Genomic DNA, 17,287 nt, shown 5'->3' with positions numbered 1-17,287 from the left:
TCCCCACTGCTGGGTATCCCAAGGAAAAGAAGTCATTTATATGAAAAAGGCATTTGCATACATATGTTTATAGCAGCACAATTTGCAATTGCAAAGATACAGAACCAATCTAAGCACCCATTGACTAAAGAGCTGATAAAGAAAATGTGCCGTAAATACACCATGGAATACTATTCAGCCCTGAAAAAGAGTGAAATAATGTCTTTTGCAGCAACTTGGATGGAGCTAGAGGCCATTATTCTAAATGAAGCAACACAAGAGTGGAAAACCGAAAACCTTATGTGCTCACTTATAAGTGGGAGCTAAGCTATAAGTATGCAAAGGCATACAGAGTGATATAATGGACTTTAGAGACTCAGAAGGGGGAGGGTGGTGGGAGTTAGGGATAAAAAACTACATATTAGGTACAATGTACACTACTCAGGTGATTGGTGCACGAAAATTTCAGAATTCACTACTATAGAATTCATCCATGTAACAAAATCCAAGTGTACCCCAAAAGCTATTGAAATTTTTTAAAGGGAAAAAAATACCAATCTAATAATAAAAAAAAAAGTAAGTAAAGTCTCCCTCTGGTCACTTTAATAGTGTGGCATGTTAGAAGGCAAGAGGGGAAACAAGCACAGATTCATCATTTCCAGACAAAAAGTGTGTCTAGTTTCTATTTGCATGTTTAAAACATTTTTGTCTTCCAGGGTGTTCAATAAATCAATATGCTTGCTTAAATGGTTATAATAGAACTCACTAAAAAAAGAAATGTTTAATCGTTTTAATAACGATTATTTTCACAGTGTGTATCATTTGAATACTTTTGTAAAAGTTACAAGATGAAGAAAATGACAGCTTGCTTTTAATTTTTTTTCTGCCTTTTATCCAGAAACACAAAATCCACGAATGACTTGTGAAGTTATTTCACATACTTTGTACTAATGATGTATCTATTCAATAGCTATTCTAGTGTCCCCCAAACAAATCTATTCTATATACAAAACAGTTTCATCAGTTTTTCTATTTGAATTGTTTTCCTTTGGCCACACCCTATAACATAATTCATTGGCCAGCTTTTTTACACAAGTATACACATTTTACAGATTTTTTTTTTTTTTTTTTTTTTTTGTCTCCCAGGCTGGAGTGCAATGGTGCGATCTCGGCTCACTGCGATCTCGGCTCACTGCAATCTCTGCCTCCTGGGTTCAAGCAATTCTCCTGTCTCAGCCTCCTGAGTTGCTGGGATTACAGACGTGCGCAGCCATGCCAGGTTAATTTTTGTATTTTTAATAGAGATGGAGATTCATCATGTTGGCCAGGCTGGTCTCCAACTCTTGACCTTAAGCGATCCCACCGCCTCGGCCTCCCAAAGTGCTGGGATTACAGGCATGAGCCACCGCGCCCAGCCACAGAATAGTTAAGGAAATATCTCATTTTCTATAACTAAGGGATTCACACTAAAGGATTTAATGGGCTGAAGCAGATCATGTAACAGACAACAGAAGAGCCAGTAAGGGTCATTCTGAAGTGACTCTCTTAAATAAACACCCAGAACAAAGAGCCCAATACTAGGGAAGTGTTTATGCTTTTATGTGGTATGAGGAAAACTAGAAAGAAAGGATTCTTATTAGGAAAGTGAGCCCCTTCTACCATCTTGGGAAGTGATTTGTAAGACTGTTAAAACATGCTTTGACACACCTCATGACTACATGTAATGTGTACTTACAACTGATACGGATTAGAAAATGTCGTCACCTATAGCTGTCTTTATCTAGTTGATTATCATGGTATACAGTATTATAGAAATACAGAGGTGCCAACTCAGGTATGCAGTATACCTTTCTCTTTTCTTCAACATTGCTTACACATTTATTTAGGTGGTTCCACAAGATTTAATAACCAAGGTAGAAAATTCAATTGCAGTTGAAAATAACTCGAGACCATTTGACGAAGCTTAGATCTGCTGATAGTGATGTACATTTCACAAAATACTTTCAGTGAACTCCCATTTAATGTTCATTGCAACCCTGTGAACATTAAATGGGTACTAATATTATAATGTTCATTTTATATGAGTAAACTGAGTCTTCTAAAGACTAAGAAGATCAGGGGCAGAGACTATACCTGTGATGCTAGTGCTTTGGGGGGCTGAGGCAGGAGGATTGCTTGAGCAAGGAAGTTGAGGCTACAGTGAGCCATGATAGCACCACTGCACTCCCACCAGGCAGCTTGGATGACAGAGAGAGACCTTGTCTCCAAAGAAATGAAACAAACAAACAAAACAAAACAAAACAAGACTAAACCCTGTTCACAGCTCACACAAGTAGCAAGAATTGAGATGTGAGCACAGTATCAAGCAATGGTAAAAAGCCCCATTTTGATGTCAGACATAACGTGGTTTTAACTGTTGGCTTTGCTTTGAGACCATAGGTGACCCAACTGCTCTATGCCCAAGTTTCCTCTTGTACAAAAAAAGAAAAATAATAGTATACTTCAGAGTTGAATAATAATGTTTAAGAAACTTTCTACAAAGAGTAGATGAAACTTCTTTGACATACTTGGGGGCCTCAGGAGACCACACAGCACCATTCTATTGAGATGACTCCAAATAATTTTCACATGAATGGCTAGAGTGCAGAAATGTATAATTTATTAGGATTTAAATAAATCAGGGAGAAAAGTGCTTTAAAGTTATTGGTAGAAAATTTTCAGAAAATAAAGTTATAATTCTAAGAAACTAAGTTTCTACGTATAAAATTCTTCCTTCCCTATATTTAACATTTCAAAGCAAAATATGCTGAAAAACTCTTTAATAACATGCATTTTTTTAAGCATTCGATCACAGTAAAAGTTTTAAAAAACACACATGACATACTTCTGGAATCTTCACAGAGGAAAAAAAACACACGACATAATCCGATTTTATTTTTAGGGTGAAATACCTGTCTTAAAACATGTGCTGTGTGGCCAGCAGAATGTTATAATCATTCTCTTTTGTCTCAGCAATTTTCCTGATACAATTATCATATTGGAAATATTCCCTAATGCTACAAAGTTTGTCAAGAATATAAGACTTTTTCATTGAACCTCTTAGAACATGCCTCGTTTTCTCATGGGCTGTCAAAGAACAAAAAGTTCCCTCTTCTTCAAGGCCACTTACACCTTTTTCTTTTTTCAGATGACTATTACCATAACAACTACAAGTCAATAAACATTTCAAAGTTCTCCAAATAGCAAAAATTAGAAATTCGTAAAGATTTGGAATGATCTAAGAAATCTGAACATGTAAAAAAACAACTCCCCAAACAGAACAATGACATGAACATCAGTTTTATTCACTGAGAATAATTCTTTTTAAAAATCTATGGCATAAACATAACTATAAACGAACACTGCTATTCTCAGCACTTTTTGTCTAGAAAATTCAGTGTTCTATATGAAAACATCATTAAAGTATGTAAACTTATTTATGTACAACATGATTTTTTTTAATGTGAAGGTTAAAAGGAAAAAGACACGAGAAATATTGAAAAACACAAAGAATCAAGGTAGAAATACTGCAAGATTATCATAATTCAATTTGTCACAGGGAAAACATTTAAGATAAAATTGAAAACAAAATAACACAGGTTATGATATAGCTAAATTATTGTGAATGTATCAAATTGGCTGGCTGTATATTGTGGAGGTCACAGAAAATTACTACTTTAAAATGTTCCCCCACAAATTAACATAAATAAGCTGTTCTCTGTGGTTTCCAATATGCTACCTAAAAACACAGTGTTGCTCCCCAAGGGAGTCTGGTTCTAATCCAAGGCAGATGAGAAAGATGGAGCCAGAATGGCAGCGTTTGACAGACACTAATAAAAAAGACCAGTGACATTCTACAGACTTGGCAATATTCCGTTTTATTAGAAGCAGTGGAGCACAGAGGTTAAGAACTTGAGCTCTGGGGTCAGACCTGTGTTCAAATGCTGACTCCACCACTACAGGTTGTGTGACCTCAGGAAGGCAAATTTATCTCTCTGAAACTGTTTTCAAAGCTGAATAAGGTGGTAAGAACACCTTCCTCAAAGGCTATGGTAAGCACAGAATGTAGGCAAACGACTCACTCCACTAATTGGGTCACAGTCTGCATTCAGTCCATGGGTTATTTCTTCAAAGTGAGTTTAAAATTATCAATCAGGTTAATTCAAAGTATTTGTTTGGTACCATGGTATTATAAGAAAGTCAGGTTTTATTGCTTAAGGAATTCCAAAAGAAAAGTACATAGACAAGGGGGTAGAAATACTGAAATGTGTAACTCATAACTCCATGATGAGTTCTGATTTCACTACTTTGCAGACTTAATGGTTTTCTCTTTTGCATTTCTGAATATATGGACATATTCTTATGGACATGTCCCCAGTCTTTCTTTTCGCACTTTAGAAACTGGGAAAGGTCAGACATGTAAAGAGACAAGTGACACACTTGCTCAAGAGTAAGAAAAGTGGCAAAGGCAGTTAGTTATGTTTTATATAGGGCTTATCTATTTCTTATATTTCTGATAAACTTATAGGGATATGTTTGAAAAAGGTGAAATTCAGTGGCACGTTAGAATATACATTTTTTTTTAAGGTATCAAAATTGGTTCGTTTTAAATTGTTGATGGCTAAGGTGAACTCTAAGTGCAAAATTTAATTCAAAGCCAAATAATCTCTTACTGATTTATAGCCCTTAAAGAGTTGTAGTTGTGGGCCAGGCACAGCGGCTCACGCCTGTAATCCCAGCACTTTGGGAGGCCGTGGCGGGTGGATCACGAGATCAGGAGTTGGAGACCAGCCTGGCCAATATGGTGAAACCCCGTCTCTACAAAAATACAAAAATTAGCTGGCGTGGTGGCACGTGCCTGTAGTCCCAGCTACACGGGAGGCTGAGGCAGGAGAATCGCTTGAACCTGGGAGGTGGAGGTTGCAGTGAGCTGAAATTGCGCCACTGACTCCAGCCTGAGCCACAAGAGCAAGACTCCATCTCAAAAAACAAAAAAAACAAAAAAAAACTGTAGTTTTATGGACTTCACAGCTTTTTAAAAAATATACAAATAATTACTGCAGTGATTTGAATTGCATAAAATGTAGCACCAATATATCAATATTCCCATTCCCTTCCCAAGACAAGTAATGACAAAAATATAAAACCGTAGGCAAGTTTAAAAAGTCACTGAGAAGTTGTCTACTTTTAAAATTAAAAACTACAAAATACTCTTCAAGAAAAAACATCAAGTAAAAAAAAAAAAGGAAAACAAAAGTAGTAACATTTTATATTCAAAATAGTTTCTACAATGTCACGGCAAGGAAGACAATGACTTTAAAATGCGCTCCATCATGCAACTCAATAGGCTAATTTTCCAAACTGTAATTTTGAAAGCCAAATAGTGGGAACCTGACAAGATTTTTATCTAACAGGATGAAAATATCAGGTGCATATTGGGTAGGTATTGTTTTGTAAACTTTCGTTTTGTGTGTGTATACTGGGTTCCAATGCAAAATGTGTCTCATTTTGAGTTGCTGTGAAAAAAGATTCAGTCCCTGCTCCAAGACTAAATTTTGCCTTTTGGAGCCCCCTGCAGGCTCTAAATGTTAATAACGTAAATCCTCAAGTAAATAAATAGCCCTACTGTTGGAGGGTGGTTCAGAAATTACCATTCAATAATTTATGCAGGAATACATGTTTACATAGATAAATAGGCAGCGTTTGGTCTAAGAACTCAAACTGACTGTGAGTAGTCTCAATCTTGAAGCGAAATTATCCTCAAGAAAAAATTAATTTGGCAAGGTCTGTATTAGGCCTTACTAATTAAATTTAAAATTAGAAGAAATATATCAATACCTCACAATAATAGAAGTCTGGAGGCAAACTAAGAAGTAAAATCGCAAGGACTTTAGGAAACTATTAATAAGACACTCATCTTTATAAGGTTTTTACAAAAGAGTGTCAACAATTTAATCAACAGAAACGGCTAAGTGCTGAAAAGGCTTGTTTCCGCCCCTATACTTGCCTTCAAAGAATAGAGTAAATTACAATTTTGAACAATCAAGTGCTAAACCTGAACTCCAACTCTACATATTATTTTAAGAACTAGTAGGTCACCACATCAAACTAGTAAAACTATGAAGTTGGCTGGGGGTGGTAGCTCAAGCCTGTAATCCCAGCACTTTGGGAGGTCAAGGTTAGAGGATCACTTAAGGTCAGGAGTTCAAGACTAGCGTGGCCAACACAGTGAAACCTTGTCTCTACCAAAAATACAAAAATTAGCCAAGATTGTGCCACTGCACTCCAATCTGGGCAACATAACAAGACTCTGTCTCAAAAACAACAAAAAACAAAAAATACCTCTATGTAGTGGTTAGAAAACTGAAGTGGAAGTGAGGTCAGAAATTCAGGCTTATCTTTATCTAAAAACAAGCTAAGGGGTCTTCTTTCCTTGCTGCTCTTTCACAAAAGATAATTTAATATAAATGCAAAGACAAAGTAACAGCAATGTTAATCATGCTTATGTTAATGAACACCACCACCACCACCACCACAGTAAGAAATGCTTGCAGAAGCTTAAGAGTAGATGCAAACACAAATAACTCACAATCTTCAAACACTATTCTGACCTTGATTTCACCCTGTATCAAATTGCCTATCTTAGAATGCTGGAATGGTTTAGTTAACCTAAGGTCAACTGCAGAACAGGGAAGAGGCCAAATGGTAGATGATCCTGTTGAAAGGAGAGATCTTGGCAATAAAATCAATTTAGCATAAATGAAGGTGATTCATAATACAAGCAGTAGCAGTAGATTGCTTTTTTTTTTTTCTTTTCTGGGTCAGTTTTGGTTGGTCTTTCAAATTAGGTCTTTGAGACTAAAAATGAACATAAAATGAGTAGCTCTGCACAGCAAGGTAATATTGGTCCATTTAGTCTAAAGCAACCCAATCATCCAATATCCCCACATGTTGATAAACACCATTGTATCTATGTTTACAGTAACATATCTAGATCCAGATTTGATTGTATGCTGGGGCTTATGATTCAAAATTTATCTTTGGCTTTAGTACAATTTACTTCAAAATAAGTAAAAATATCACATAAAATCATTAATTTCTGTTAATGAAAGCTCCATTTTAGTAAAACATTTGATTTGTTCAATAGATGTAACTATGTTCAGAATTATGCCTCCTCCCTCCAAAAAAGTCCCAAAACTAATGTTTATTGTACATATATTTAGGATTAATTATGATCTATTCAAAGCAAATGGTGACAAACAGCTTATTTGCTATTTACATAATATATAAAATAAATTTTGTTTGAAAAGAATGAAAATAAACTTTACTCTCGTTCTTTGAGTATTTTCTTGTATAAGCTGAAATTTAAAGAATGCTCCTTCTTAAACAATGCATAATCATTGGAAGGGGAATTTTATAATAGCATTTTCTAAAATGGTAACACAAAGTGATACACTTCCCTTCTCTTTCTCATCACCACCCAGTCCTTAGTACATAAGATCACTACCTACTCCTGTTTGTCCCTTACAAATCTTCGTCACATTCAGAACTGATTTATCTTTAAATCATCTCTTGTAGGTGTTTTTTCCCTTCTCCCTATTCTACTTAAGGAAAATGTCCCTCCTACAATTGGCAGGCATAATGAATATCCTCAAGACAACATTAAAATAATTGCTTTCATGAAACTGTTTTGTGCTTTTTATCTGGGATACCTAAGAACCATCCATGAACAAAATAATGTGGCTATCAAAGGTTACTTACAAGTAGCATTTTAATACCTTCTCTTTCATTCTCCAGGTTACTCTGTTGAGAAAGTTATCCTATTTAATATTTAATAGCCAGTGACTTCAAACCCAACTTCATATTGAATGACATTCTCTCGTTTATGAACACAACATAAAACACACATACATGGCCACTACTCACCCACTCTCACAAGCAAGCATACACACACATTTTCTTTCTTTCCAGAACAAGCCAGAATTACAGCTCTTTTGGTGATTGTTATAATTTTTGGAATGGTTCATAAATTTTCCAAATTCTTTTAAATTTGTATTACTTTCATCTTTTTTTCTTTTTTTTTTCCAATTGTGAACCATTCCATATTGCATCTTTATTGCAAAAGTCAACATGCTTCTTAGAAATTCAGATTGTAATTGATAAAACAAACATTACATATATGAATTTAAATGTATAAACAGTTAGAAATTCAACAATATCTCCTATTATACTATTACACAAGATCACAATTTTGTAAAAACTATAATACAGGCATACTATACATCAAGAGGAACCACTATTCCTTTTCACATGATTTTTTTCTTTTTTGAAAAAAATGACTCATCACCAAGGACCCTTTTCACCTTAACAGGACTGCTTTCCAATTTATCATCTTAGCTGGTAACAATATTTCTTCAATGTTATACAATGAAATTGAGGGAAATTTTGCAATACTTGGGGTTACCTTTTTATCTTGGACAGTAATCCAGTAGTATATCAGGCTGACCTAATCAACTGGTGGCTATTATTGATACATATAAATGATGTCATACACATTAAGAGGAACAGAATTTGCCTTAGATGCTGTATGTTATTTCTGTAAATAAAGATGCCAAGAAAACATGTATGGCAGTTATTCACTTTTAAGTGAAATTCTAACAGCTGAAGATTCGATGGTGGAAGTAAAATATCCCAAAGGGGGCGGGGGATATATATAAACTATTTTACGCTAACCTTAAGTGTTCCAATATTATAATTAACTCACTTTAAATTCATCTTTGAGTCAAACATGTTTTAAAATTCTTTGAAAGCATACTTTTAAAGTATTTTTAGTCCTGTTTAAGGTGTACTGAAAACTTTTATAGAAAGGGCCTCAAATCTTACTGAAAAAACTGTTTTTCACTTTAACACATCTCTTTTTTATCCTCTGCCCCCAATACTAAAAAGTCAAATTTTCAACTTTTTACTGATAAGATGTTCATTTTGAGGTCAAAAAAATCATATGAAAAGGAATCTCATTCTGTTGAACTGTCAATCTACTGAAATTGTTCTTACAGTTCCATTTATTTACTGTAATTTTCAGTTTCCAAATACAAAAATACAACAATTCTTATTGAAATCTATACGCTGGTAGTTTTAGTACACAAAAAGAAAGAAAAAAAAAAAAAACACCCAAACAAATTATTTACAAAATTATACAGTTTAAGAAAAAACTTTGTACAAAAAATATATAAATCCTTTGTTCCCTCTATCACGATTAAACTGTCAGGACTCAAAATATTCACCACAATGAATCTTTCAAAATATATACCGACTGAGCCACAGACATCAAGAAAAATTTCATTAGAGATGATGGAGGAGTAAGGAGCAAGATTGTGTACTCTAGGTACACCATTCTAATGTTTTCCTTCTTTTATAAGCTTATTTTACCTTCAGTGTTACTAGAAATATAACAATAACCTAGAAAGAGGAAGTCCTTATTATTATGAAAGAAAATTATATGAACTTAAAAAGGACCCTGGTTTGACACATCAGTCCAGGAAAACACGTAGAAGAATAAAGATTATCAGAACATGGGATTTAACTTCTTATAGCTAAGTAAATCTAGAATCCTGATGGTTTTAAGTTCTTGAGTGAATAGTTTCTATTTTGAGAAATAGTCTTTACCTCAGCAAACAAAATCTTTGACATAGTGGTCACCAAGAACCTTTTGGAGCCAACAGGAGGTTTCAATTTTTCATACCACACATATATAAAAACAAAGATGTGTATATCCTTGAAAAAGTGATGGCCTATGTACATTAATCATTTTATTTTCCCAGGGGTCACTACAGTGTAGTGTTGCTCCTCTGCTTTTCCATCTAACATTCAGAACACGAGGACATAAATTTACATATATATTTTACTTAACAGATACTCTACTCTATACAGTGTACAGTAAAAATGCACACAGGAAACTCTACTGAGGGATGCATATGTTCATGGATAGCAACAAACTACAAAATTATGAAAAAATAAGGTCATCTGATCAAAGTCATATATGACTCCCATTTATTACTAGCATACTCAGCCCTCAACCCCCTCCCACCCACCTCCCACCCCCAGTCACCTCACTATCATGGTTTAAATTTAGGAAAAGAATTTCAGACATTTTAAAACCCTTCTGTGTAACTATAACTGAACTGAAGCTTCAAAAGAGGGAGAAAAAAAAAAAAAAGCTGGTGATTCTCTTCTCCCCAAAATCCTTTCATCATTCTCATCAAAACATCACTTATTTATCCAGGTACTGGTTTGAACCTTTTATTGGAGACTGCCTGCGGTTGCCCAAATGAACCACTTATATCAATGATGACGTAAGTCAGGCCTATTAATAGAAAGGCAAGAGGAAGAAAAGGGGGATGAGAAAGGGGCAATAGGTGAAAGCCTTTTACATTCTGAGTTATAAAAATTTTTAAAAAGACCAGCCGAACCAGCGCTCACTAAATATCAAAGCAAACTAAGAATCAGTAGCTGGAAAAGTCCAGGAGTTCATATGACAAGAGAATGGAAATACTATAGAGCTAGCTACCACTGCTGTAGCATTTAAGAACACACAGTTTGTTGTGATTTTCACTGAAATAGTACTACCACACATAAAAACCATGAAAAACAAATTTAGACTGAATACAAATTGGGCTCCTCCAAAGTAAAAAAAAAAAAAATTAAAATAAACATATTTTTCTTCCAAGACCACTCTTGAAAGCAAAAGGGTATTTTAATTACAAATATTTCCTACTGTCTGATGACCCATCCATAATAACTGAGAGTTAAAAGATTACAGGTGATTTTGACATTTAATTAAACTTTATCAGTAGATTATAATCCAAAATAAAATTTCTGAACACCCTGTCATTTACATCATAATCCAACACCAATAGCAACAAAAAAAAGGTGGTGTGGAAAATAAGGCTCTAGAGATTATCCATGTCATTGCTGTGGATCTTCACAACTGTGTAAAAGTCACTAGGCCTTTGGTGCTTTAATATCATGTACAGTTATGAGATGTGTTTAAATAGCAAACTTGCTGTTCTTGAACCTACTGTGTTGAAAAGAAAAATAAAAAAAATTTTTTTGGCTCATTGACTTCTTTTAAATAATTTTTAAAAGTTGTTCTTCTAAACAATATTCCTAAAAATTATACAGCTAGCATCAGATTTCATCTTCGCCATGAGCGAGACTCATATTCATCTTCATCTTCATCGTCATCATCAGGCAAAAACAAATCTGAGGTTTCTGTTTCCTGAAGAAAGAGAGGTTAAAATCTGTTTAGTGGCACAAGAATGGTAAGTAAAATGCTTTTTACGCCAAAGGACAAACAGAGTAGTATATAAAGCCCAGGCTAGATTTCATAAGGGATGCATGCAGGAGTATCTTTCAGGGCAAAAAAAAAAAAAAAAAAAAACCCAAAATATTTTTGTAAATGAATATAAATTCTTCTCCCTTGCTAATTTTGCTACTTTTAATAGGAGATTTATACTCTAACATCATCAGGAAAATAATGTGGACATTTAGTACAGAAAATTAAAGACTATGAGATACATTTCTGATAAATTAAAATTAATTTTATTCTATTAAAAATTAGGAAAATAGGCCGCCGCGGGCATCTGACAAAACACACCAAGTTCGTGCGGGACATGATTCGGGATGGGTGCGGCTTTGCCCCATACGAGCGGCGTGCCATGGAGTTACTGAAGGTCTCCAAGGACAAACGGGCCCTCAAACGTATCAAGAAAAGGGTGGGGACACACATCCGCGCCAAGAGGAAGCGGGAGGAGCTGAGCAACGTATTGGCCGCCCTGAGGAAAGCTGCTGCCAAGAAAGACTGAGCCCCCTCCCCTGCCCTCTCCCTGAAATAAAGAACAGCTTGACAGAAAAAAAAAAAAAAAGAATTAGGAAAATAAATGACCAAACACCTAAATCTTTGTTTTTATATCCATCCAATCATTTGTGAGAGGTGAATATACTAGCTTCCCCATGACACTGATATTCCAAATCTTACATAAAAATCTAAAATCTTAGACAAAGTAGATGTATCTGCAAACACTACCCAAATATCATGACTTTTTTTTTTCTTTTAATCTGGGGAAATTTCTGCTTTTGCTGTGTAAAATTACCCATATAGTCAGAAGACACTGGATCAAACTATAAATGCTAGGCATCTTTTAAAACCAAGATTGTCATATAAATCAGGAAAACCTCGCAATGTAGCCTAAGTGTTCACTAAATAAACTAATGATAAATAACAGAAGTAAAAAAGCAAAATAAATTCTCATATATTTTAAGAAGTTGATTATTCAGTACTTTTGTTATTGAGGTCTTTAGTTTTCCAATTCTTTCCTCTATGTTCAATTTCTGCGCACTCATTTTAACTAATTGTACACAGAAGGAAAATAAGAAACTCAAATCTATTACTATGGAACTTGAATAAAAAAAAGAGAAACCAACCAATTAAAGCTTAATTTGTTTATGTAATCTCTGACTTTATTCATCAGAATAAAAATTTCTAAAGCCCAAATAAATCCAATATAAATGTAAATAAAAAAGAACAGTCTTTCCTATACCAGAAGAAAATAATCCCCAAGACAGCTTTTTATGTCTCTAGACCTGTTTTAATTCTCTAATAAACATCTAAACTGGTCTTAACCCAGTATTTATTTTTAAATTTATACTATTTAATATCATAAAAAATACACAATTGAAAAGTGATCTAATTCAACTCTTATTTCCAACCATTAAATTTACCTCCTCCTTGACTTCTTCTTCTTCAGTCTCAGTGGATATAGATGGTACCTTGGGCTTGTGCCATGATATCTGTAGCCGACGGTCTTTAAATTTTGGCCCTTGGTTTGCAGCCTAAAATATATATTAGAAGAACATACAAGTTTGCACTCCAATTACTAATGATTTTTGCAAATTCTGTGTTATTTAAAAAGTATAATATAGGGCAGGGGAGAAATCTGTTAAGGTGGCTCTACAATCTCCAATGAGAGCTAAAAAACAAAATAAAGTCCCTTTTAATTAGAGCAACTATATATTCTGGTTTGCCTAGGATAACCCATGGTTTATATCTGTGTTAGGTACATGTTAGCATCTGTCTTGGTTGAAGTAATACTTTTTTTTCTAAGTACAGTTGCTCTACTTACAGAAGTCATGATGAGGACAAGAAATATTCTTAATACATGTATTGACTTTTGGCTTTGATATCTACATACATAGACTCAAACCTTAGAAATAAGTAATTTTTTTAAAGGTGAATCATCTGCTTATTCATCTCACTGCATCTCTTACAGCCCCACCTATGTTTGATAAAGTTCTTCCTATTTCCAATTCTGAAATGCTATACATTAATAAGCACCTCCCAGCTCATCTATGCATTCAGTAAACATTAAATACACCTAATAATATCCTAACTCATAAAACTGCTCCGTTTCAAATGTGTTACTTGGTACTAATTTTTAAACATTTTTTTCTCCCCAGCAAATTCCAATAAGGGAAAGTAAATTTTAAAGACAAAGCAACACAGACAAGGGAACAGGGATCCAAAGTTTCAAAAAAGTAAAAGCTTAGCCATCCCTAAAGCTTTCCTATCAAAGGTCCTCATTTATAGAACTGAGGGTTCTGAAAAACATAACAGAAGAGACTCTTTTTTATTTGGGCTTTCATTCTAGTCTATCTAGCAAAAATCATTGTTAAACCTCTTAAAGCATTTGCCAAATGTTTCCATAACACACTTGGAGCATAGCATGGTGTGAATGTACATTAGGGCAGACTCATAAATCCATTACTGCCTGCACAGACTTCATCCTGCGTTCTAAGAGAAAAATTCCCACCATTCCTTGCAGGGTCTAAATGCTTATAACCTAACACAGAACATTATGACTCATGGGACATACCAAACTGATGTATCAAAATAGCCCTACCAAATATATATATGTACCTTTTCTTTTCTTTTTGAGACAGAGTCTTGCTCTGATTCCCAGGCTGGAATGCAGTGGGAAGATCACACTCACTGCAGCCTTGACTCCCTGAGTCCACGTGATCCTCCCACTTCAGCCTCCCAAGTAGCTGAGACCACAGGCATGCATCACCTCACCTGGCTAATTTTTTTAGTTTTATAGACGGGGTCTCCCTATGTTGCCCAGGCGGGTCTCAAACTCTTAGGCTCAAGCAATTCTCCCACCTCAGCCTCCCAAAGTGTTGGGATTACAGGCATGAGCCACAGCACCTGGTCTATATTTACCATCTTTTAAAAATCAGGTAATGTATGTAATAGAGATCCTTTACCCTTCCTCTATCCTTTAACACACAGCCCAATTACAGAGAGGCTTTCCCTGCTTGTTTTGTTCATTTCTATATTATTTGAATTTCTAAATAAAAATATATTACTTTTATAATCAGAAAAAGTAATAAAGATTTTTAAATCTGTAATAACCGTGTTGCTCTCCAAAGAGGATAATAGCTCTGTCCTCCAAAAGGAATAAGGCATTAAATGTATTGCATACACATTATTAAAGGAAGAACCAGAAATGTATATGCAGTCTGAAATTAAGAAAAATTTCTACTATCTAACTTAACAAATCAAATCAGCAATTAGAATAAAGATATGACGCTACCAAGTTAAGAATTCTCATACACAAATGGTGAGAATCTCAAACTGATTCTAAACTGGTAAGAATCTAAAACTGATGGGGTTCACTCCGCAATTCCACATACAGTCATCACTTGGTGTTTCTGGGGGACTGGTTCCAGGACTCTCTGTGAATACCAAAATCCATGAATGCTCAAGTCATTTACATAAAATAGTGTAGCATTAGCATATAACCTACACACATTCTCCCATATACTTTGAATCCTCTCTAGATTATTTATAATACCTAATACAATGTAAATGCTATGTAAATAGTTGTTATACTATATTGTTTAGGGAATAATGACAAAAAATGTACATGCTCAGTACAGATGCAACCATTCATTTTTTTCCTAATATTTTTGATCCAAAATTGGTTTAATCCATGGAGGTGAAACCCACACATATGAAGGTCCAACTGTATATCCAAGAGAAATGTGTGTACATGTGTAGTTAAAAACATGTATAAGATAGCAACACTGCTTACAAAAGCCACAAAGTAGAAATAACCCAAATATCCATCAATAAGAGGATGAGGCTGGGCACGTCAGCTGGCACCTGTAACCCTAACACTTTGGGAGGCCAAGGTAGGCGGATCACCTGAGGTCAGGAGTTCAAGACCAGCCTGGCCAACATGGAGAAACCCCATCTGTCCTAAAAATACAAAAATTAGCCAGGTGTAGGGGTGCATGCCCATAATCCCAGCTACTCATGAGGCTGAGGCAGGAGAATCGCTTGAACCCAGGAGGCAGAGGTTGCCGTGAGCCGAGATCGCACCACTGCGATCCAGCCTGGGCAACAGAGTGAGACTCCATCTCAAAAAAAAGAGGATGAAAAATAAACTGTGGTATATTGATGCAACTATTATATAGTAATAAAAATGGCAAATTAATGTTACATGTAAAAACATGAATGAGTCTCACAAACATTAAACAGAAGAAGCCAAGCACAAAAGAATACACACTGTGTGATTCCATTTATATAACATTTTAAAAACAAGCAGAATACTACTGTAATATTTAGGAATGCTCATTTAGGTGATAAAACTACGGTCAATTCTCATTACGTGCAGTAGTTACGTTCTAAAAAGTTGATGCAAACATTTAATTGGCAAATACTGAGCCACTAATCATAGGGGAAATAGAATTACATTCTTACGAGCCTCTAGAGCAACCTTGTCCAACCTGAGGCCCACGGGCCACATATGGCCCAGGATGGCTTTGAATGCAGCCCAACACAAATTTCGTAAACTTTCTTAAAACACTATGAGATTTTTACTTTTTTCCGCTCATCAGTTATCATTAGTGTTAGTATATTTTATGTGTGACCCAAGACAATTCTTGTTCTTCCAATGTGGCCCAGGGAAGCCAAAAGACTGGACACCCCTGCCTTAGAGGGTCACAACATTTTTGTCAGCTTATCAACACATACTTTGGTTTTATGTGTTTCTGTTGACAGACATCTTATTTAATATGTATTACTGATTCATTAACATTGAACTCATGGCCAAAAGCACTGACTTATGCCTGAACAAAGCTTAACTAACACATGTATCTTTGTAAGGCACATCACAGCCTTGCACTTAGGAACACTAGACAGGACTTTAGAACTACATTCAGGGGCCATTTAAAATAAAACAGGGTAATCACCAAGAAAACAAAAAAAATTGAGAAAAATGTGGCACTAAATAGACTGCAAAGGCCGGGCATGGTGGCTCATGCCTGTCGTCCTAGCACTTTAGGAGGTTGATGTCAGGAGTTTGAGACCAGCCTGGCCAACATGTGAAACCTCGTCTCTGCTAAAAAATACAAAAATTAGTGTGGTGGTAGGCGCCTGTAATCCCAGCTACTAGGGAGGCTGAGGCAGGAGAATCACTTGAACCCGGGAGACGAAGGTTGCAGTGAGCCAAGATCGCGCCACTGCACTCCAGCCTGGGAGACAGAGCGACATTCTGTCTCAAAAATAAAAAATAAATGAATAATAAAATAAATAGACTGCAAAAGGGGCATTTGTTTACAGTATAAAAGCTTAAACAAGAAGGCATAGCGCCACCTTATTTCTATCTCAGCTGAAAACGGGCACATGAGGGGACTGGCAACTGTGTGTATGTCTGAGAACGACCACGAAAGCAGAAGTATTGATTTTGGGGTTACAAATAAATTTCAGCGAGTAGATGAACTGGCAAATATGGGATCTGAAAATAATAAGGATTGACTGTATAAAGAAAGCAAGGTGTTCTTCATAAAGTGAGGCTAACGGTTACTGCTTTGAGAAGGAGAGAAGGTAGATAGAGGCTGGGAGAAGCAACAAAGGGGATTGGGGTATTGGAAATGTTCTATTTCTTGACCTGAGGAATAAGTATATTAGGTATTTGTCTTCTGATAAATCACTGAACTGTATGTTTATGATCAGTTTAGTTGGTTTTTATAAACTTTTTTAGGTGACTATAGGTATAACCTTTAAAAATTTTAAGGAAATAGGCTGGCTGCGGTGGCTTATGCCTATAATCCCAGCCCTTTGAGGCTGAGGCAGGTGGATCACCTGAGTTCAGGAGTTTGAGACCAGTCTGGCCAACATGGTGAAACCTCATCTCTACTAAAAACA

General features: G+C 35.4%; 1 protein-coding gene across 1 annotated transcript in view; it reads right to left on the bottom strand.

Annotated features, from left to right (window-relative positions):
• Nucleotides 1–7,771: 7,771 nt before the first annotated feature.
• The window catches only part of RBM27 (RNA binding motif protein 27), a 96,275-nt gene continuing 86,759 nt past the window's right edge, over nucleotides 7,772–17,287 (bottom strand). Inside the window, exons 20-21 of the mRNA XM_012001537.1 lie at nucleotides 12,799–12,909; nucleotides 7,772–11,296 (exon numbers count right to left, since the gene is read on the bottom strand). Of these exons, the coding sequence (XP_011856927.1) occupies nucleotides 11,213–11,296; nucleotides 12,799–12,909 (195 nt within the window). The 3' untranslated portion in view covers nucleotides 7,772–11,212. The remainder of the gene's footprint in view (nucleotides 11,297–12,798; nucleotides 12,910–17,287) is intronic.

This window comes from Mandrillus leucophaeus, unplaced genomic scaffold, assembly GCF_000951045.1.
Source record: "Mandrillus leucophaeus isolate KB7577 unplaced genomic scaffold, Mleu.le_1.0 Scaffold663, whole genome shotgun sequence".
Classification (NCBI taxonomy): domain Eukaryota; kingdom Metazoa; phylum Chordata; class Mammalia; order Primates; family Cercopithecidae; genus Mandrillus; species Mandrillus leucophaeus.
The sequence above is the reverse complement of the archived record's forward strand: the minus strand, read 5'-3'. Positions and strand labels throughout refer to the sequence as shown.